Source organism: Eumetopias jubatus, unplaced genomic scaffold (genome assembly GCF_037043125.1).
Source record: "Eumetopias jubatus isolate StellerSeaLion01/CBP00866 unplaced genomic scaffold, mEumJub1_p1.0 scaffold_2, whole genome shotgun sequence".
Lineage (NCBI taxonomy): Eukaryota > Metazoa > Chordata > Mammalia > Carnivora > Otariidae > Eumetopias > Eumetopias jubatus.
Window position 1 is genome coordinate 162,307,190 of NW_028274808.1, and position 24,236 is coordinate 162,331,425.

At 36.5% G+C, this 24,236-nt stretch overlaps 1 protein-coding gene across 5 annotated transcripts in view; it reads left to right on the forward strand.

The window, feature by feature from the left end:
• FRYL (FRY like transcription coactivator) overlaps positions 1-24,236 on the forward strand; it is a 251,245-nt gene that overhangs the window by 129,850 nt on the left and 97,159 nt on the right. For all 5 annotated transcript variants that reach the window (XM_088021180.1, XM_088021179.1, XM_028100519.2 and 2 more), the window contains 8 exons: positions 7,279-7,358; positions 7,872-7,952; positions 9,643-9,811; positions 10,153-10,245; positions 14,831-14,929; positions 15,932-16,033; positions 21,921-22,024; positions 23,639-23,747. In XM_088021180.1, the coding sequence (XP_087877306.1) occupies positions 7,279-7,358; positions 7,872-7,952; positions 9,643-9,811; positions 10,153-10,245; positions 14,831-14,929; positions 15,932-16,033; positions 21,921-22,024; positions 23,639-23,747 (837 nt within the window). The remainder of the gene's footprint in view (positions 1-7,278; positions 7,359-7,871; positions 7,953-9,642; positions 9,812-10,152; positions 10,246-14,830; positions 14,930-15,931; positions 16,034-21,920; positions 22,025-23,638; positions 23,748-24,236) is intronic.

A 24,236-nucleotide genomic window follows, 5' to 3' on the forward strand; every position in this document is an offset into this window, starting at 1 on the left:
GGTGTTTTTTACAGTCTACTAGATATATATCCTTCTGGAATGTTGACGTAGAATTAGAGCTGCTTCTAAAATCACAAATGACAAGTCCTGAAAAAGTCTTGATACTATGGGTGGGAATGTTATTCCATGAAAGTAGAACTTTTCCTCTGTAAGCTGAAATGGGATTCTGCCCCCACCCCCATGCCGCTGCCTTTTTCTGAGATTGAGTTTGAGAATGATTTTATTATTACTTTCATTATTATTATTGAAAATAAGGGGAGAAATAGGGATTTTAAGAATGTATGCATCCTGAAAATGTTCATTCTTAAAATGTTTAGAGGTGGTCCTTTTTTTCTTCCAAAAATTAAAGATAAGACCTGTTTCTTCTTTCACTTCTATTTCTGTGTCTCTTTTCTGGCTACAATATGATAAAATTGAAAACTTTCTTTCCTTATTTGTTTCCTTTATTCAATGCATTTTTATATGTCGGAAACTGGGCATACAGTATTTTCTAGAGAAGTACACATCAGCTTCTGAACTTTAGTTCCCTCATCTGTAAAATAGGGGACAAGCATCTACCTTGTAAGACTAAGTGTTACAAGTAATATTTATAAAAATGCCTACCTAATACCTGACACACAGACGCATAAAAAGGGTTGGTGGTGGCCATGGTAGGGGAGTAATAGAGAGTATATAGCACGGCTAAGAGTGTCCCTAGCTGTCGTTGGTAGGCATCAGACATCACTGGACCAAATAAGACAGTTTAGGAGAAATTACAGGTTTAAGTTGACCTGTATTTCATATCTCTGGCTTAGAGTGCACTAAACATCCCTGTGAGGAAATCAGTATGGGAAAACCACAGCACAGGAAGTGGAGTATAAAAAAATTAAAACACATAAAATGCAGAGTTGCATTATTGCAAGGTCAGTGAAATGTCTGCGGCCAGCCTGTGTGATTAGCGCCATGAATTCTGGAATAGATTCTGGAAGTCAGGCTGCTTGATCCACGGACAGCCTCTTCCCTAGTGAAGGTTGTCAGCCCCTGGTGGTAGGTGTCTGCTCCATTTTAACCACCAGTGGGTAGCCACAGGGCTGACTGGGATGTGTGGGACAGCAGCATTGATGATAGTAATTGTTTTTGTTACCTTAGGGCCTATTTATGGGCCCAGTTGAGGGAATATCAGCTGGGAGACTACATCTGCCTCCTTGCTTCTCGAATGGGCCCTGGTTTCCTGCCATTTTCCCTACCAGGCTCTCCCCTCAGCATCTCCGTCCTTGTATTCTAGTCCCTTTGTGTGCCCTGCTTTCTCAGGAGGTAAGAATTTTGGCCTAGTCCCTTGTAGAAAAAGATGGAAAAGGTGAGAGGACAAGAATCAATCTCCAGTTGTATTATACTCGATTTTTCATTCTCTCAGGGCCGTTGATTATAGGCTTCCAGTCTGTTGTCTGTGTTTTATAGGTGGGGAAATGGAGACTTGCTCAAGGTTATATAACTAGTAAAAAGAGAAGCTTTGGCTTGATTAAACCAAAATCCATGGTCTTTCTACACTTTTATCATTATAGTGAAGAAAATGTTTTTATTTATTGTATAAAGGTGTGATTATAGTTTACTTATAATAAATTCATCAGCTTGGTGTGTAAAAAAAGGAGCACTTTGGGAATACTGTTTTGAGTTTCTTCTTAATATGAGATAATAGTACTGTCCTAAAAAGAGGTATTCAGAGTACCAAGTAAAAGATTGTCATGTCTCTACTTAATTGACCAGCCAATATTCTGAAATTCCTATATCAACAAAACATGATTGTTACACTTCTAGGAGGAAGTGTCTGCCTATAAAAGATTAAAAAGCTTTTTTTAATTATTATTTTTTAAGATTTTATTTATTTGTCAGAGGGAGAAAGAGAACACAAGCAGGGTGAGCGAGAGGCAGACGGAGAAGCAGGCTCCCCAACGAGCAGGGAGCCTGATGCGGAACTTGATCCCAGGACCCTGGGATCATGACCTGAGCTGAAGGCATATGCTTAACCAATGGAGCCACCCAGGTGTCCCTGAAAAGTTTTTTTTTTTTTTGAAAGATTTTATATATTTATTTGAGAGAACAAGAGAGAAGGAGCAGGGGGAGAGGGAGAAGCAGACTCCCCACTGGGCAGGGAGCCTGATGCGGGGCTCGATCCTGGGACTCTGGGATCATGACCTGAGCCAAAAGCAGATGTTTAACCCACTGAGCCACCCAGGCACCCCTGAAAAGCTTTTTATATATAGTCAATCATGAACTTCCTAGTTAATTATTTCTAGTTGCTAAAGAAATCCTGGGTTTAAAATTTAGTCTTCCAATGTGGGACAAAGGTTGAGATTATTCTTGTAGAGTCTGAATTCTTGAACCTTCCTGTGTAGAATAAATTCAGTTTCTGTACAATTTATTAACATGGGATTTTCAAATCTTGGCTTCTACAAACAGATGAATAAACTTCTTTGCTCTATCATCAGGCTACTGGTTCATTGAGAACTAAGAAAGGTAGAGTTTGGATTACAGCTGCTTCCTCACTTAATCCCTATTTGATTTTGTGATGGAGCACATTTTCTTCAAATTGGATTCCAGGTACAGGCCTTTAGGATTGTCCCAATTTCTCGGAAATCTGAGACGAATGCTCTCTCTGATCCTCCTCTGGTCAACAACAAATATCAATCTGCTTAGCCAAGATAAAGCTATAGCCTTCCATCCTGGAGTAAAAGTTCACCGTGAGCCTTTCAAAGCTGTGTTAGCTGCAATGCCTCCCTCTGCTTGGACAGCATTTTATTTTATTTATTTTTAAGATTTTTATTTATCTATTTGACAGAGAGAGAGAGAGAGAGAGAGCACAGGCAGGGGGAGGGGCAGAGGGAGAAGCAGGCTCCCGACTGAACAGGGAGCCCGATGCAGGGCTCGATCCCAGGACCCTGAGATCATGACCCAAGCTGAAGGCAGACCCTTAACTGACTGGGCCCCCCAGGCACCCCTGGACAGCATTTTAAAATGCTAGTATTCTCCTCTGTGTTGTGTGAGTTTAGTCACTTTCTCATTGAGTTGAATACGGGTGGATGAATACTTACTGGATTTCTTGTATCTCTTGTCCCTTATTACAGTGTAATTGTGGTTACTGTTTCTAATGCCTCTCTCCTATTTACTAGGTTTGAACTAGCTCCTGATCCTTATTCAGGACTAAATTCAGCTCCCTCCTGATAGACTCCTGATTTACCTTTGTAAAAAATAAATTATTTTAAATAAAAACCTCCCCTTTATCAAACCCTCAAGAAACATTCCCTGACCATCTCTAAATAATTAGAGTTCCCTGCTGTTCTTTCCCCCAGTCTAGTTTGTGGCTTTCTTGATAACTTAAAATCTCTATTATGATTTTATCCTATTGATGAGGTGTTCTATAAAATATATAGTTAAAAAAAATAGGGAAATGTGGAATTCCTATGTGTTTTTTTTAATTGGACTTGGGTCCACAGAATGGGGTAAATCATGATCCTGGTTCAAGGTACACTGTTATCATTGGTCTCTGTGTGGCTGCCTTTGTATTTGTTTACAATATAATGGTTACCTGTAGGCCCCAAAATACCCATAGCTTAAGCCTAATTATGTGAATCTCTCCTGGTTCACTCCCTGGCTACCCTCTTACCATTATACTGATTTTTATGTTAATTATTTTCTTTAAAAAATGTTTTCATATGTTTGAATAGTAAGTTTTTCTTATCTTTGAATTTTCTTTAAAAATGTATCATTCTGTATGTTGTCCTCTGTGACTTACTTTTTCACTCAACGTTATGTTGCTAGGATTAATCCATGAACTGTGTAGCTATACATAATAATTTTCTTAGGCATATAATTGCTAGTGTAGTGGAGCTCCACCCTCTTAAGTTCATTTCTGGAGCCCTGCAAATTAAATTGACAAACATCACATTAACAGGAGAAAAGGTTTATTACATATGCATATGGAGGTCTTCATGAAAAAGAAGTTGAAGACAAAGAATGGTTAGGCCCTAAAATTTAACAAAGAGCAATACATCGTGAAGTGACAAGACAAAGGAAAAGTTCTGGGCTTCTAGGGGTGGTAAATTGGGGGAAGGAAAATCTATGGGGGAAACTAATGGAAGATAAGGGCTGTTTCGTAAGCTTTGTGCAGACCTATCTCATTGTCAGCTTTCTGGTTCTGATGATAACGGTTGTTGTTTTCTTGGTGTGGGAAAGAGAGGGGAGACTGCTTTTAGGCAGAAAAAGAAAAGCTGGAGAGCTTTTCTTGCACCTGCTCTTTGTCAGTTGCCTTCAGCTCAAACTAATTCTCATGCCAAAGTGACATATTTTGGGGTGGCACACTTTGGTCTGCCTCACTAGATTGTTGGCTATATGAAAAATTGATTTAAACTTAACACCAGCAATGTCTATAAACCTCATTCATTTACATTATCTCTACTATTTGGTATTGTCAGACTTTTCCCCATTGAGTAGGTATAAAATGATACCTTGTGTATTTTCATTCTCCTTATTACTAATTAAATCAGGCTTCTCTTCATATTTATTAGGAATAAGCCCATCAAAGGACAAAAACAGAAAATTATAAAGCCTTGCCAAAAGCCTTTAAAGAAGTGAAAAAATATTCCATGTGAATGTAGAAGAATACAGTTAGCCCCAAACTGATGTATAGATTGATTGCCACTCCAATGAAAATCTTGACCTTTTTTTGTATACCTTCAAAGGGTGGCTCTAAGTTGAATATGGAGGAGCAGTGGGCCAAAAATGGCTAAGCTCTGTCTGAAGAAAAATAAGGGGGATTTTCAGTACCAGACATCAGAACTTATTCATAAAGTCTAATAATGAAGACTATGATTTTAGTACCAACATATAAAAGTTGATGGAATAGTGAGCTTTTTCAAAAACAGACCCACACATATATAGACCTTGAATATATATCAAAGGTAACTTTTATAATCTTTGATCCATCAGTTCCTTCTTTTGGACTCTCTCCCATGGAACTATACAAGTATATAACATTAAATGTATAAGATGTTTATTGTATAGCATTATATTGATTATTGAAAATCTGGAATGCAATGTTCAGCAATGGGAAGCTCATTGAATAATAATATGCTGAGTAGTATATGGCCATTGAAAAGAAAGGAGGAGCTCTAAGTACTGACATGGAAAGATTCATCATTTTAAGAAAACTAAGGTGTGTAAAAAAAGACACATAGACCAATGGAACAGAATAGAGAGCCCAGATATGGACCCTCAATTCTATGGTCAAATAATCTTAGACAAAGCAGGAAAAAATATGCAATGGAAAAAAGACAGTCTCTTCAATAAATGGTGCTGGGAAAATTGGACAGCTATATACAGAAGAATGAAACTCGACCATTCTCTTACACCATACACAACGATAACCTCAAAATGAATGAAAGACCTCAATGTGAGACAGGAATCCATCGAAATCCTAGAGGAGAACATGGGCAGTAACCTCTTCAACATCAGCCACAGCAATTTCTTTCAAGACGTGTTTCCGAAGGCAAGGGAAACAAAAGTGAAAATGAACTTTTGGGACTTAATCAAGATTAAAAGCTTCTGCACAGCAAAAGAAACAGTCAACAAAACAAAGAAGGAACCCACGGAATGGAAGAAGATTTTTGCAAATGGCACTACAGACAAAGGCTGATATCCACGATCTATAAAGAACTTCTCAAACTCAACACCCCAAAAAACAAGTCAAAAAATGGACAGAAGACATGAACAGACATTTCTCAAAAGATGACATACAAAAGGCTAACAGACACATGAAAAAATGTTCATCATCATTAGCCATCAGGGAAATTCAAATCAAAACCACATTGAGATACCACCTTACACCAGTTAGAATGGAAAAATTGACAAGACAAGAAACATGTTGGAGAGGTTGTGGAGAAAGGGGAACCCTCTTACGCTGTTGGTGGGAATGTAGGTTGGTACAGCCACTTTGGAAAACAATGTGGAAGTGCCTCAAAAAATTAAAAATAGAGCTACCCTATGACCCGGCAATTGCACTACTGGGTATTTACCCCAAAGACACAGATGTAGTGAAATGAAGGGCCATATGCACCCCAATGTTCATAGCAGCAATGTCCACAATAGCCAAACTGTGGAAAGAACCAAGATGCCCTTCAACAGATGAATGGATAAAGATGTGGTCCGTATATACAATGGAATATTACTCATCCATCAGAAAGGATGAATACCCAACTTCTACATCAACATGGAAGGGACTGGAGGAGATTATGCTAAGTGAAATAAGCAGAGAAAGTCAATTTTAATATGGCTTCACTCATTTGTAGAACATAAGGAATAGCATGGAGGAGATTAGGAGAAGGAAGGGAAAAATGAAGGGGGGGCAAATTGGAGGGGGAGATGAACCATGAGAGACTCTGGACTCCTAGAAACAAACTGAGGGTTTTAGAGGGGAGGGGATGGGGAGATAGGTTAGCCCGGTGATGGGTATTAAAGAGGGCACGTACTGCATGGAGCACTGGGTGTTATACGCAAACAATGAGTCATGGAACACTACATCAAAAACTAATGATGTACTGTACGGTGACTAACAACATAATAAAAATAAGTAAGAAAACTAAGGTGTGTATGTGTGGGTGTGTGTAGGAAAAAATCTGGAAGGATATATGCCAGGCTATTAATAGTGATTATGAAAGGGGGATGGGGCAGGGATTTTACTTTCTGGTTTAAATATTTTGATTTGTTTTATGGCTTAGGAAGGAACATTTAAAGAACTAAACAAAACAAAGGTATTTAAATGACAGATTTCTAATACGAACAAGTATTAGTTTTAAATTGGAAATAATTTTAAATTGGAAAAGTTGGTGTCATTTTGGCTACTGTTTATGATAGAAAATCAGACAAATGGAATGTGTTTGGCTCAGCCAGAGGTTGCTTTCCTATTGGTGTCGCAGAGAGGTACATGTGGGTGTCTTTGTAATTTCCGGGCAGTAATAATTAGAGTCACATCAGTGATCACGACTACTTTTTCCCCTTTATGGGCCATAGTTCAAGGATTTGTGATTATGAAGCTAACATTCTTAAATTTAGAGCCTATTAAATTAGATGGGTAACTGAATTCTCAGAGAAAGTAACATCCTTAGAAAAAGGGAAGATTGACTAAGTGGTAGTAGATCATATGGAAATGAAAACTGGTTATTGATTTAATTAGTTGAAATGTGGAGAACACTCAGAAAAGACTTGTAACCTTTAGCTCTTGCTGACTTGATAATTTTTTTGTTCTAGATTCCTGTTCATCCTGTGCCCGATCCCTTAGTTCATGAAGTTCTAAACTTAGCTTTTAAGCACTTTAAACATAAGGAAGGGTAAGTAAAATGCTAGCTTGGGATCATTGTTTTCTCTGCCGGCCAGGTTTAGACCATTTAAGTATAATTCAAACTCTCATTGATCATTTGTTTTTAGAGTTCAAAGCATATATCTTTCTCTCTCTCTCTCTTTTTTTTTTTGGAATCCACACCAAATGCTTATAGAAAAGGTGTTTTCTTTTGTTGGTTTTTTGTTTCTTGTTTTTAAGGCTTCATGCCCAATGTGGGGCTTATGCTCAAGACCCTCAGATAAAACTGACACCAGGTGCCTCCATAGGAAAGATTTTATTAAAATAATTCTTAAAACTATTGATTGGATTTACATAAGAATTAGAAGGTTAGATTTCATGACAGTAAAATCCAGATAGAAGAAAATTCATGTGGTTTTTATTATCCTATAGATGAATCTTCAGAGAAAAAAACCTGTATAACACCCTGATAAGAAATTTTCAGATTTATTAGGGAGAGTTTGTAGAAAAATTTGATAATGCATTTGTTCTCTTGTTGTTTTAGATATTCAGGAACCAACACTGGGAATGTGCATATTATTGCAGATTTATATGCAGAGGTGATAGGGGTTCTTGCCCAATCAAAGTAAGTGTTACAAATCCTGATTTCAATTTGTGTTTTAGAATACTTCATTACTAGTATAATAGATACAGTTTTAGATCTATTTTTTTTTTCATATTTATTTTGAACTCCACCTTTCATTACTTAGCTGCTCCATTCCTTAGAGGATTTAAAAGTTAAATCCATACATTAATTTCACAACTTGTTTTAACTAGTCTATGAGAAATGTTTTTTTACATCTTTTTAATTTTTTTAGAACTCTACAGAGCTAATAATGACTTTTAATACTTTCTCGTTGAGTACTTTCATTTCTGAGTGCAATGTCTTCCTCCTAATTATCTTACTTGTTTTAGCACCAAACAGAGTTTTGGATAGGTAGAAGAGATACCAAAAAAGAAAAAGGCGGTAATAGATTACTCCATAAAGGTGTTGTTCATTAGGAGTTACACTCATTGAATTGCCTTGAACCATCATTATAGTAAATAGTAAAAAAGTTTGTCTTTAGTATCTTGTGCTTGCTCTGAAGACTGTGGAAGATTTTGAATTTCCTTTGTTGCTACTGGGAAATTTGTGAGGTAAAAAGTTATCGATGAAGATTTTCTTGATGTCATTTAAAGAGTCTTTGGTCCTGAAATCATCAGAGAAAAACCTTTCTAAGTTCTAAGAAGCCAAGTACAATTCTTGTTAATGTTTAATTCCTGTGATTTTAGTAACTAATAATAATTATGAGAAATTTAATAAAAGAGAAAACCCTTGGATTCTAGTGTTCTTGCAATGGGAAGGTTTTTATCCACTTTATATTTTCTTTATAAAATGCAAAAGAATACTTTCATGGAAAATGGTATTGTATTCCCCAAGACTCAAATGGAAGTGGATAAGTAGTATTTTCTATCATGTATCCATATTTCATTAGTATGCACTATTTTCTTTCCCCTCTGTAGTCACTGTGACGATTGGAAAATAGGCTTCATTTGTCATTTTTACTTTCAGGAACTGGTTTCCCCAAGTAACATTAACAGTAAAATCTAGCTGTTTCATATTTTGTAGAGGGGGGAAATTAAATATTATTGGTTATTAAATTGTTAGGTATCTTTTTGTAGTGTAAACAGAAAAAAAAACCCTTATCAGTTGTGGTCATTTGAATCCAGGATGGGGCTTATATTTGAAAGCATTTCGGGTTCTTTCGCTTATTCCCATTGTGCGAGACCATGTTCCCCCATTCCTCTCCTTCAGTTTTTCTCCAGTGTAAGGAGAAATTAATTTTAAGTGATAGTGGTCTAAAACTGATTGGTTCATGTCTTTGAACAAATTTATAGTCCCTAATTTGTTCTCTGTATAACTCAAATTACAGACTTTATAAAAAGCATTAAAAATTAGACACTATCTGATTTACGGGGGGACGTTTTATGGGTGGATTATCTGATTTTGTTTTTATTATGATTATTAAATGGTAATGGAGCTGTACTGATGCTATGATAGGAATAAAGAAATCTTATTTTATCTCCTTATGGAACTTGTAATTTTAAAATAAATGAACAGTGGATTCAGAATGACAAATAACTTTGTTTTTCTGTATGCTTTTCTGGTAATTTTGAGGAGGGCCAAGAAAAGAGATGATGTTTAGGTACAATATCTTAAGATTTCCACGTTGAATATCATGTGGGAAGTTAGTGTTTTAAATTCATGTCATATTATATATTCGTGTATATTAAAGGTTTCAGGCTGTGAGGAAGAAGTTTGTGACAGAATTGAAAGAACTACGGCAAAAGGAACAGAGCCCACATGTGGTACAAAGCATCATCAGCTTAATAATGGGAATGAAATTTTTTCGAGTGAAAATGTATCCTGTAGAAGATTTTGAAGCATCATTTCAGTTCATGCAGGTGATATACCTTCTCCATTGCAGGGATTAGAATTAGCCTCACAGTGGTTATTCTTGCTCTTCATGACTTTTTAAAAGAAACAAAATGTATATAAATTAATGACATCATTATTAATTCCTTACTCCAAGTGTTAAATTTGTCAAAGTGTGAATTAACTTTCTTTTTTAATTTGAGTGCTCGCTTCCACAGCACATATACTAAAAACTTTCTTTTTTAGTTTGAGCATGTTTTGACCTTAGCTTTTTGGTAAAATGACAGTATTTAAAAAATTATCATGGTATTAAAAATTCTTAAATCTTCCTCTTTTGTGAACCTAATATTATACCTCTTTCCCCCTCAAGGAATGTGCTCAGTATTTCTTAGAAGTAAAAGATAAAGATATAAAACATGCACTTGCTGGTTTATTTGTGGAGATTCTTATCCCTGTAGCTGCTGTAAGTATATTTTTATTTTTATAATGTATGTGAAAGGTACCTTTTTGCAGAAGAAGTCGCCACGTGAAATAGTCTTACTTTCTGGTAATTTCATAGACTAATAAGTGGAAACTTTGAATATAATGTGGATATGGGGAAAATGGTTATTAGCCAAATGCTAGTAGAGCATTGATTAGTCTTTTAATTAAAAGAATAGGCCCAGGTCCTTAAGATTCAGAGACTGTTAAGAGGGCGGAGTATTTGCAACCTAGCTTCTAGGTTATGCCTCTAGGTAACGGCTGCCTGAAATAGCTCAATGCAACATACTGCATTTACTCATGGCTTTTCCTCCCTACAATGTGGTGACCATTTTAAAAGCCTCTGAAGAAATGAAAAGTACTGTAACATGTATCTTGGCATTTACGGGACTGTCTCGATTTTAAATGTTCTGTTCTGTAGTTGCTGTTGACATTCATCATTCTTGTCAAACTATATATTCTAAATTATTTAGAAAATAGATTATTATAAGTATGATTGCACTAACATCTAGGGAAACAGATTTATAAAAGCCTTCCTTGGTATAAAAGCAGTGTGTCATTTGAAAATAATTTTTGCAGTTACTAGTAACAGCATGCTATAAATAGGATTAAGGGATTTTACAATACTTAGATGCCAGGTTTTTTATTTCCCACGGGTTTTTTTTTTCCCTAACCCAACTCAGTTCTGTATATGTGATATGCTACTCACTTTCAGTATACTACACACTGCTGTGTAAATATTCTTTTCATATATATCATTTCATCTTTAAACTTGAGGTAAAATTGACATATAATAACTATGCATACTTAGAGTATACAGTTTGACCTTTGTATGCACCAGTGAAACCATCACCACGATCAAGATAATGTACATATCTGGAGATCCTGGGTGGCTCAGTTGGTAAAGCATCTGACTCTTGATTTCGACTCAGGTCATGACCTTGGGGTTGTGAGATCTAGCCCCGCATTGGGCTCCGCATTGGGCTCCGCATTGGGCTCCGCACTGGGCATGGAGCCTGCTTAAGATCCTTCCCTCTGCCCCCATCCCCAAAAAGATAATGTACATATCTATCACACCCTGAAAGTTTCGTTATTTTTTTTTTTTTAATTCCTGCTTCCGCTCACCCCACCTTTGGGTAGTGCAACTATGGATTGTCTTTCCATCACTCCACATTAGTTTTGATTTTCCTAGAATTTCATATCAATGGAATTTTACAGTACAAAGCCATTTTTTGGCTGCTTTTTACTCTGCATTATTGTTTTGAGTTCCAACTATGTTGTGGAATATATCAGTGGGTTTTTCCTCTTTTGAGTAGTATTTCATTTATATAGAATGGTTTGGTTATGTGTTCACCTGTTTTTGAACATTGTGTTGTTTCCAGTGTTTGGCTGTTACAAATAAAGCTGCTGTGAACATTTATGCACAGCTCTGTATATGGGACATATGCTTTTATTTCCTTTGGGGGAATGTCTAGGAGTGAAATTGGTGGACCAAATGGTAGGTATATATTTGATTATTAAAGAAATTGTCAAACCATGTTGCATTCCAAGGGGCTATGTGTGAAAGTTCTAGTTCTTCCACGTCCTCACCAACTCTTGCTTTAGCCAGTTGTTTTAGTTTTAGCTGTCGTACTGATGCGTGAGCACAGAGCCCAAATGGGGGCTGGATCCTATGATTAACAAGATCACAACCTGACCCGAAACCCAGGGTCGGTGGCTTGACCAGCTGTGCCACCCAGGCACTGTAATGTATTTTAAAAATATGTTTTAGATGCAGATATTTTATCAGATATATGCTCTGTGAATATTTTCTCCTAGTCCATGATTTGTCTTTTCATTCTCTTAACTGTCTTTGGAAGAGAAGTTTTGATGGAAGTCTGATTTATCATTTTGTTCTTTCAACAATTGTGCTTTTTGTATCATATCTAAGAAGTCTGCCTAACCCAAGTTCTCAAAGGTTTTCTCCTATATTTTAGTTTTAGGGTTTAATTTTAGGTTAGTGGTCCGTTTTGAGTTAATTTTGTGTATGGTTGAGGTATGAACTGATTTTAAGTTTTTGTTTTGTTTTTACATATGATATCCAGTTGTTCCAGCACCATCTGGCCATTTGTTGACAAGACAGTTCTAAGTAGCTTAGTTTTTTGTTGAAAAAATCAATTGGCTGGGGGGCTCCTAGGTGGCTCAGTCAGTTAAGCATCTGCCTTCGGCTCAGGTCATGATCTCAGGGTCCTGGGATCGAGCCCTGCCTTGGGCTCCCTGGAGTCTGCTTCTTTCTCTGCCTCTCTCCCTCTTCCCCCCCCACCTCTCATTTTCTCTCTCTCTCTCTCTCTCTCGCAAATAAATAAATAAAATCTTTTAAAAAAATCCATTGGCTCTATATGTGTGGGTCTATATATCTGATTCTCTTAAATTCCATAATGGTTTTATAAATGATAGGTTTATTTTATCAAAAAGAAAACAGACTATTCACATGGCTGAAAACTGGAGTGGGAGGCTCTCTGACTCAAAGTACCTGCAAAGCTATAATTCATGACTTTTGTTCATACCCATTAAAAAAAAATCTTCAAATATTTAACTATAAGTAAATATTCAAGACAGGTATAAAAAAAATCATGCCAGTCACTGTCATTAATATTTGAAATTCTTCACTTTCCTTACAATTCCCCATCCACCTTTTCTAAACATGCTCTAGACAGGACTTGAATACCACAAATCAATTCATATGAATATATAGATCACAAGCCATTTAATTCAATATTACAAAATGTAAGCCTAAACTACAGTTTGATTTGCAACATGAAAATAAATTTCTCCACGTTTAAAATTTTCAACTAAAATAAAACCTGAATACATGAAAAGTTACTAACTTCTTCTTCTAGCCAAGATGGTATAATTTATAAAATCATTTATAAAACCGTCAGTTTTAGTCTATTATCATTAGTACATGTACTTCAATTTCTTTGTCTAGAAGTGGTTTGAATTACGGCTTATCCAGTCCCATGTTGTCATTGGTGCTTCCCCCTTATGTGAAAATCTGGTTTTGCCAGGGACCTAACTGGGATTAGGTTGTATTTTTAAGGTAATTAAAAGGAGCAGGTTGTAGGAAGAAAGACCCTTGACTGTGGTCCATTAATACTGTGTTGCCTGATTCTTCTTTTTTGCCATGTTTGATTTGCTTGCTAAGGCAGCCCTAACAAAGTACCCCAAACTAGATGGCTTAAACAACAATTATTGACTCAGTTTCGGTGGCTGGGTGTCCAAGACCAAGGTGTTGTCAGGTTGATTCCTTCTGAGGACCGTGAAGGGGAATCTGTTCCGTGCCTCTCACCTAGGTTTCTGATGTCTTTGACATTCCCTGGCTTAGAGAACCATCACCTGAGCTCTGCCTTCATTTTTACATGGCGTTCTGCTTGTGTGCGTCTTTGTCCAAATTCTTTTTTTTTTTTTCTCAAAGACACCTGTCATGTTGGATTAGGGTCCCCCTACCCCAATAGGACTTCATCCTAACTTAACTAATTACATCTGCAATGGCCAAATTACATCTGCAATCTCCAAATAAGGTCACACATTATTTGGTACAGGTATGCAGAGTTAGGATTTCAGTATCTGAATTTGGGTTGCAGGAGAGGTGACAGTTCAACCCATAGCACCCACTCTGCACATAGAGCTCCTTCTGTCTGGAACATTCTTGCCTCTTTAATAACCTACCCCCACCCCATGCCTGGTTGGACTCTACTTACTCATTCATTACATGTATGGAATGCTTTCTTTGTATCAGAGCCTCTTCTATGCAAAGGGAACGCAGGAATGATCAAGGTAGGAAAGACTCCCTGCTCTTAGATAGCTACTTTTAGTGCAGACAACAGATAGTATATAAAATATATAGTATGTAGATGGTGATAAGTACTATGGAGAAATGTAAACTCATGTGAGGGAGAAGAATTGCTAAAGGAATAAGGAAGTTGAAATTTTAGATAAAGTGATAGGTGAGACCTCCACGTTGAAAGAGGTAGAAACAGCTGAGCAAAAACTAAAGGAACGAGGCAGTAAGGTGTGCTGTATCTGGGAGAAGAGCTTTTTGGGCAGAAGAAACCAGTGCAGATGCCCTGAAGTAAGACCACGCATGATATGTTCTAGGAACTGCAAAAGCTAGCTGATGTGGCTGGATCCCAGTGCAGGAAGACAGAATAGTGGAGGGCAAGGCTAGAGGTTACCTGGGGAGCTATTGCACTATTTCAGGGAAGAGGAGGTGGATTCAGTGAGGTGTTACTTCCTTGTGGATGTTTTCTCCAGGGGCCCCTTCTGTGTGCCTGGAGCACTGAGAATTTCCTCTTGCAGCATCTGTTTGTTGTAGCACATGCTCATTGCCTGTTCCCTTACCTGCGTTCTCAGGGCAGAGGCCAAGTTTCTCTTTATTTACTGAACAAGTTGGTCATTTGGCAGTTTGCAGGACTTCAGTGAGATAGTCATGAATTATTAACCGATTTCACACTTACAGAAATTTCTTGCAATTCTTATATAGTTTAATGTTTGTAACCATTTTCTTTCTTCTTCTGTTATCTTTCTAGGCTGTTAAAAATGAAGTGAATGTTCCCTGTTTGAAAAATTTTGTGGAGATGCTTTATCAGACTACTTTTGAACTGAGCTCCAGAAAGAAGCATTCATTGGTATTGAAAAACATTTCAAACCTTTCAGTATTTCATTAGGAGTTAGAATAATTGGTTTATGAATTCAGGAGAGATTTAAAAGAATTATAAAATATCCAAAATGCAACATAAGGGCAAGTGTTATATATTTTTCCTGCTCTTTTTAAGACTTTCTATTCCTAATTGGACTAGCTTTACAGTTGATAGGTTATTCAGACTTCATTCTAGGTATCTACCTGTCTTGACAGGTGCTTTAAATTATGTATTATACTATGTGGGAGGTTGACTATATGCCTGTTAAACCATAAATTCCTTTATTTTACATTATTATTGCACTCAGAAGTATTAGATTATTTAGGAACCATTGTCTGTCTAATTGCATCATTTCTATTCAGAGATTTAAGGCTCCCCTCCCCCCCCACTTAACCACCCACTTCACATAATGTTAAAGGAGTTTCTGTAAATTTTTATGCAGCTTGGAGAAAGTGTGGAGAATTAGACAAATACTTGACCACTTAAGATAGAGATCTAATAATGAATAAACAGGGATTGTGCCAGGCATTGAACTAAGTGCTTTGCATTCTTTGTTTTACTTTAAGCCTCCCAACCCTGTAGGAGATACGTAATTATTATTCAGCACTCCACATGTTAGGAAAGTGAGCCTTGGATCACTTAATGTATCCACCCTGAAGTCACGCACCTGGCAAATAGAAAGCTGAAATTTTAATGCCAGTCTGTCCTTGATCCCAGGGCCTGGGTTCCTAACCACTGTATTGGTTGAAGGAGCGATGGGTCTATGGAAAAATAAAAGCACGAGATGAGATAGATTAAGGAGTTGTTCTTATAGAAAATTTGCCCGTTACCATTTTTTGTTAGATTACTCTATGAGATCGTACTTCTTATGACAAATGGGAACACTGCCTAAAAACATTTACTTCTCTTTGTGGATGAGAATGAATATAATTTACAGATCCAGTGCTTTTTCATGAAAAATGTTAATCCCCTTTTCCCTGTCTCCTACAGGCTCTATATCCACTAATTACCTGCCTTTTATGTGTCAGTCAGAAACAGTTTTTTTTAAATAACTGGCATATTTTCCTACAGAACTGTTTGTCACATTTAAAGGTAAGATGTAATCACATTCTGACCTGTAAATATTCTGACTGTAGTATGTTCACTTATGCATATATATTGAACAGTATGTAATAAAACTTTCATTATTATTGGTATATTTGAATAATAATACTTTACCATATTGCTTTTTTTATACATCTTTCTTTCTGTGGAGAATCATGTATTGACATGAATAAACTTTTGACTGAAAATTTAGTTTGTCTTAATGAATGCAAAATTGTACATTTTTAACAACTGTTGTTTATATTATCTTAGACCTAGCAATATTTGTTAATAAATAAATTCCTTTAGAATTGCAGAGTATTAATCTTACAGAACCCTCCAGATACTCATTTTGAGAAAATTAAGTAATGTCCCAAGTCTGAAAATGAAACAAGCCTTGATAATAAAATGTCACTAAAAGCACATTTAATATAAGCATGCTCAGCCAAATCTAAAAGTCTGGTATTGGATCCACATGGATACAAAACTCCTGAAATGCTTCTGCCTTGATTCAAGAGATAGTTGTTACTAACACTATTTGGCATATCCACGTCCGTTCTCTCTTAGTGTTGTCAACAAAAGTGTGTGATAGTAGGATCTTTATCTTCCCAAGATATTGTGCTAGCAGGATCTAACAGGATCTTCTTCTGTGGATAAGAGCTCAGCTAATGTCTGACATGGAACATGGCACTGCTCCTTACCTGCATGTCATGTAAATGCTTGATTTGAATACGATTTTGATGCATAGATGGATATGTTTGAATATTTGCTTACAAGTTATAGAAACATGACAGACATGACATTTCATTTCCTGTTATTCCTCTGAGTTAGGGATAACATCGAAAACCTTTATACTTTGAAGACAATGAAAGCAAGCACAGATAGATTAAATGACTTTTCTCTGACCCTATAGGTCATTGGGGTATTTGAGAAATAGGACTGGCTCTTCTTTCCCGCTCTGATAATGGTCCACTGAACAACATTATCCTATATATATATTTTCCATGACTTAATATATCATTTTCAAAAGTGCCTTGATTACTTAAAGAGGTATACAGAAAATGTAAGTCTTTGAAAAACATTTTTGGTTATTTTTCTCCTAGATACACATCAATATTATTCATACTTGCACGAGAATTGATATACTCTTTGCTTTCTTTATGAAAATTCTCAGGACCAAATCAAGCTTATTAAACTTTTTATGTCATGCAACCAGAATATAGGTTTTATTTAAATAATTGCATTAAACTGTTTTCTGTCCTCATTTTGAAAAATTCATACAGATACAGGGACTGAAAGGAAATTGATCATTTTCTGGGTGGTATGATTTTCCATAATTTTAATAAAATTTTTTAAGACATGCATTAAGTGTTTCCTGAAGGGTTGCTTTGTTTCATGACAATTCATACTTTTCTGTTGCTTGTTGGAGTTTTTTTATATATATACGTTTTCACCTAACATATTTGCAATTCTTTCGCAGTACCTTAACTTTTATTTTTTGTCGTAAGGCTTTCATTTAAAATGCTGTTTTCTTTGAACCTTTACCTCCTGTTAAATATTTCTGGCATATTGTTCCTTTTCATTAATGGCAATGTCAATCTGCCAGGCTAAAGGAGATAAGAGCCACCTTAGCATGAATATTTGGAATATAGTTGTCTTGGCCATTAACCCTTAACTTACATTAAGGCTCTATTCAGCAGAAATTTTATGAATTGACTCCCATTTATTAAGTTTTAGATACTGTGGCTACACTACAGTTGAGGTAAGACATTGGGTATGCAGGAAAAAAAACTACACTAGTTATCTGTTGTAACAGATGTAATTTATTTGTTTTATATATAGGAAAAACTGGTTCAAGATAAAGGCCTAAGGTGATTTTGTTTTGAGATTCAAGTAACCTCTTGATTTAAAAAAAAAAAATCTATAACAGTTTTTCATTTGTTAGACTTATGACTTCTTAAAGGTGGTTTTTATTAATATTTACCATATGCTAGATGCTTTAAATATAGTGTCTCTTAATTCTTAAACGGAGGCTGAAAGAAGATAAGTAACCCATGTTCAGGGAACCAAAAAGTGATAGAGATAGGATCTGCCTCTAGATCCATTCAGCTCCATAACTTTTGCTTTTTGAGGTCCACCTGTTACCTTTTAATGGACTGTAAGGAATTTTGCTATACTGAATATTTTCAGAAAATACTTGTCTATAATTTTGGGATATTAAAAGGCATTATTCTCTAGAGTCATAAGAATAAATAGGATACATTTTCAAAACACTTTAATATTGTCCACTTTTTTATAAATTACCATACTAGTTTTTGAAGTTGGCAACCATGAGAAATGTGCTTTAGTCCTGTAGGCCCATAACTAGCATGAGAAAGCATCCATTTATATTCACAGAAAATGTTAAATATGTTATTTTTGTCCTCAACAGAATTTGGTAGTTTCCTAGTTCCCTATCTTTATATCAGTTAAGGTCACTGTGTGAAAAATGATTGCAAAGTTTCTGAAGAATAATTGGAGAGGGGTGGGGGGGATAATAAGAGTAGATATCCTATAGAAATAATTTGAAGATTTTTTTTCTATAGTGCATGCTTATTTTAAAAATTTACACTTGCTCAGACTCAAATGCAGTGCTTTGAGAGGAAAATTCAAGATAGTTAAAAAAATTTAACTATTTTCTCTTAGTTCGAGTATTACAGATGTATCCCATGATGCCCGAATTACAGGATATTTTTCCTTAGTGTTTCTGGCCACTATCTTGGAACTTTCCAATTTCTTCTAAATAGAGACCTTGGTGAAGAACTGTCTCGTTTTGTGCTTATTTTCATCTAACATGCATGTGCTGCATCTCATGTTTATGTTTGCTGTCTCACATTGCTTTATTTAGATGCCATCTAACAACAGTATCAGAAAACAAATAGAAACCCTCCAGGTGAGTTGTGTTGACGGTACAAAACAAAATACTGCTTTATCTCCTTTAAGTGTGGCTTTTTTTTTTTCTTTACCCGTTGTTGCATCGCATGTCTAATGTATTTATTCCAACCTGCTTCTCCTCCTATAAGACTAGCAAACAGCAGGGACACTCGGCAGGGATAATATTAATGTGGCCCCAAGAAGATGAATTTACGGGCTAGAAGGGATCATGAATGTTGATTCTTAACCCAAATCCTCAGTTTTAAAATAGTCTAACTTATTGTCTAATTAACATTACATTAATTACATTGTTATAAATGGAACTTTAAAAAACATTTTCCAATGAAATTAAGGAGATAGTAGCTTAGATCGTGGATATGATTTTTGATGCTTGTCTTTTTGAAACTTTCATAGGGTTCGGATTCTAAACAAAATATTTTGGTTTTGGTTCCCAGTAGAAAAAAGGGAAAGAAACATTAAAATGATTGCTGCCAAACATACTGGACATATCAGAACTTTATTGGATTTTAATTTATGTAACAATCTGATTATTCATTTTATACCAAAATTGTGACTAAGGAATTATATATATCTTTGTTTAAGGCTCAGATCAATTTAGGTTGTTTGTATTATTCAGACATGTGTAGCAGCATTTTAGTGACTGAATAAGTGATCATTGCTTTATCATTTTTCATCTGGTTTTGGCTTTGTTCAGTATAGAGTAACTCTGCTTTGTAAACATAGTAGTCCATCTTAGGAAGTTTGAAAGTCAAGTTTTTTTATTCCAGATATGTCAACTTTTAACATAAGATAACCCAAATACTTTATTAACCATTCATATAAGAACATTTTTATGCAGAATTTGACTTAAATATTTTTAATATATAACTTATATATTAATTTGTATTAGTTCTATTTTGAAAACATAATTTAATAATGTGAAAATACTATTTGGAGTGTACATATTATATTTTGATATCTTGGATTTAAATGATAGAAAAGAAAGTTATGCGACAGAAAAGAAAGTACTATAAAAAGCTTGGTTGTTACTAGTAACATGAATGTATTCCATGATACTTTATATGTTACTTTAGTTACATTAGTAAGAAATTAGTAACTACTGGGGAGTGTATTTGAAATTTGGAATCATAATGGATTTAGCAATGGAAGGAGGGATTGATGTTGAGACACTGACCAGCAGAATACTTGATATTCCATTCTTTTTCTTTTTTTTTTTTTAAAAGGTCAGGAGGGGCAGAGGGAGAGGGAGAGAGAGAATCCTTAGCAGGCTCCACACCCAGCGTGGAGCCCTACTTGGGGCTTGGTCTCAGGATCAAGCTTGAGGCTTGAGGTTATGACCTGAGCCAAAATCAAGAAAAAAATTGCTTAACCGACTGAGCCACCCAGGCACCCCAATATTCCATTCTTAATTATATCAATTCCTCATATAGATGTGTAAAATTATATTTTCTAGTGGCTGTTTTTTTTTTATCCTCAGTTGTCATCTTTTTGCATTGCTTTTAATCATACCTAGTTGTCCGTTTTTCTGTGTCTTAAGAAAACGTAAAATAGACTAGCTAAATTACTTAGTATTTTAAAACTACCTTGTGTTGGTTGCTGTATATAAAACAATTGTTTAACACTAAGAAGTCCCCCAAATGTGGGGCACCTGGGTGGCTCAGTCACCTAAGCGTCTGCCTTCGGCTCAGGTCATGATCTCAGGGTCCTGGGATTGAGTCCCACATCGGGCTCCCTACTCAGCGGGGAGCCTGCTTCTCCCTCTGCCCCTCCCCCCTGCTCGTCCTCTCTCTCTCTCTTTCTCTGAAATAAATAAAAATCTTAAAGCCCCCAAACCAAATTAATGAATGCTAATTTATAGCAATCAGTGCATCCTACAACCAATCAACATGCATAAAGAAATGCTCCTGGGGCGCCTGGGTGTCTCAGTCAGTTAAGCGTCTGACTCTTGATTTTGGCTTGGGTCATGATCTGGGGGTCCTGTGATCAAGCCTGTGTCCAGCTCTGCACTGGGCATGGAGCCTGCTTAGGATTGTCTTCTCTCCCCCTCCCTGTGCCCCCCATCCCCAAAAATGCTCCTGGTGAAGGTGACCATTAGCTGCATTTTCAAAATTCACAATTAAATCTCATTAAATGACTCTGGTTATTTGATAACTTTTTATAATAAGTATGAAGAAAAAGTTTACAGATCAAATTGTGATTGAAGTAGAATAATTTTCTCATTCTAAATGATAATTTAAATAATTTCTCATTGTAAATAAAATGTAAAGGTATAGCAGCTAACATGTATTGGGCATTTAACATGTGCCAGGCAGTATTCCAAGTGCTTCCCACATCATAACTTCCTTAATCTATGAGGTAGGTACTATTTTATCTCCATTGTAGAGACGACAAAATCGCTTGTGGCACCAGGTGATAGAACAATGCCCGAAGATGGGCTTTGGCTAGTCATTCCTGATTTCAGAGTCCACGCTCTCCACCCTCTATTCTATATTCCCTTGTAAGGATAATCACTCAATAATATTTCTCATTTTTTCATAAATGCAAGAATCTATAATAACTTTTGGTGTTCTAAATTTTAACTATATGGGCTGCAGTGAATTGCTCCAAAGATTAGTAATCCTTCCATCATGATGTCAATATTGTGTGAACCATTTTTCTATCAAGTAAAGTTGATGCGTGTATAATTTAGGAGTTCTTTAAAATGTTAATATAATATTAAACTAATACTTTACTGTTTTGTTTGAGAGTCTAAGGGATGGCTCAGGATTTCCTTATTTATGGTTACCTTTCAACCTTCTGTACTTACCATATACCAAACTTACATTTACATTTTTTAAACCTGCTTTAGATTGAAAGAAAGGAGTGGGGTAAGGGCTTTTAGTTGTTAATAGACTGTAATTGATCTGAAATGATTACAAGTAGTTTAATAAGTTTATTTTTATTCTCTTTTGTTTTTAAACAGAATAAAGATCCTAAAATGTCTCGAGTTGCACTGGAATCTTTGTATAGATTGTTGTGGGTTTATGTAATTAGAATAAAATGTGAAAGCAACACTGTAACTCAAAGGTGAGTGCTTTTGTATTAAAGTGTATTTTTAGGGGCGCCTGGGTGGCTTAGTTGTTGAGCATCTGCCTTTGGCTCAGGTCATAATCCCTGGGTCCCAGGACTGAGCCCTGCATCGGGCTCTGCTCAGCAGGAAGCCTGCTTCTCCCTCTCCCACTCCCCCTACTTGTGTTCCGTCTCTTGCTGTCTGTCTCTCTCTCTCTGTCAAATAAATAAATAAAATCTTTTTAAAAAATGTAGTTTTAAAAAAATCTTGGTAAAATATATCACAATGATGGAATTTTAATGAACATTATAGAGACCTTAAAAAATATGAATTCTCTTGAATCTTAAGAATAGGAAGAATGTTTGTTGTTTTTTTTTAATTTTATTTTATTATGTTAGTCACCATACAGTACATCATTAGTTTTTGATGTAGTGTTCCATGATTCATTGTTTGTGTATAACACCCAGTGCTCCGTTCAGTACATGCCCTCCTTAATACCCATCACTGGGCTAACCCATCCGCCCACCCCCCACCCCTCTAAAACCCTCAGTTTGTTTCTCGGAGTCTAGTCCACAGTCTCTCATGGTTCGTCTCCCCCTCTGATTTCCCCCCCTTCATTTTTCCCTTCCTACTATCTTCTTTTTTTTAAAACATATAATATTTGTTTCAGAGGTACAGGTGTGTGATTCATCACTCTTACACAATTCACAGCGCTCACCATAGCACATACCCTCCCCATTGTCCATCACCCAGCCACCCCATCCCTCCCACCCCCCACCACTCCAGCAACCCTCAGTTTATTTCCTGAGATTAAGAATTCCTCATATCAGTGAGATCATATGATACTTGTCTTTCTCTGAGTGACTTATTTCGCTTAGCAGAATACCCTCTAGTTCCATCCATGTCATTGCAAATGGCAAGATTTTGGGGGTTTTTTGATGGCTGCATAATATTCCTGTGTGTGTGTGTGTGTGTGTGTGTGTGTGTGTGTGTGTGTGTGTGTACATACATATATATACACACACATATATATATATTATACCCCACATCTTCTTTATCCATTCATCTGTTGATGGACATCTTGGCTCTTGCCACAGTTTGGCTATTGTGGACATTGCTGCTATAAACATTGGGGTGCACGTACCCCTTCGGATCACTGCATTTGTATCTTTGGGGTAAATACCCAGTAGTGCAATTGCTGGGTCACAGGGTAGCTCTGTTTTCAACTTTTTGAGGAACCCCCATACTGTTTTCCAGAGTGGCTGCGCCAGCTTGCATTCCCACCAACAGTGTAGGAGGGTTCCCCTTTCTCTGCATCCTCGCCAACATCTGTCGTTTCCTGACTTGCTAATTTTAGCCAAAGAATGTTTGCTGTTAGGTGCGCCCAAGTGGGTCAGTTGTTAAGCATCTGCCTTCGGCTCAGGTCATGATCCCAGGGTCCTGGGATCGAGCCCCGCATCGGGCTCCCTGCTCGGCGGGAAGCCTGCTTCTCCCTCTCCCACTCCCCCTGCTTGTGTTCCCTCTCTCGCTGTGTCTCTCTCTGTCAAATAAATAAATAAAATCTTTAAAAAATAAGTTTGCTGTTAATGTCATTATCTCTTTATGACTTAGTCTTTTTTTTTTTCCTATAGTCGTCTTATGAGCATAGTGTCAGCACTTTTTCCAAAAGGTTCACGTAGTGTGGTTCCTCGTGATACACCTCTCAATATATTTGTGAAGATTATTCAGTTCATTGCTCAGGTGAGTGCTTTACCTCCTAATAAACATACACATGCAACTTATGCATAATCTGTTATAGTAATTTGGCGTTTTAAAATTTGTTGACATCTGAAAGCATGATAACAAAACATTTATTAATATTGAATAGTGAAAAAATGAAAGCATGCTAGTACTTTTTTGGTGACAAAGTCAGTTTAAGTCCTTGATCTGCACCCTTGCAGAAGGCAGTGAGGCCCACAGGCAGAAGAAGCACGTAATTTAGGAAGGGTCTGGGAGGTCTCTCTCAATCCTACTGTTAAGCCACTGACCTCTTGAGTATCTCAAAAGATTTTTGGAAAATTGTTCTCTTGTGCATTCATCTAGTTTCTTAGGTACAGATACTAGAATCCACTGTAGCTAATTGAGCCCAGAGGGGTCTTTGAAGGAATCTGGATGGTTCATAGAGTCACTAGTAGGACTACTCTGAACGACTAAGAGGAAATTGCAGAATTGGGCTCTCAGGATGACTGA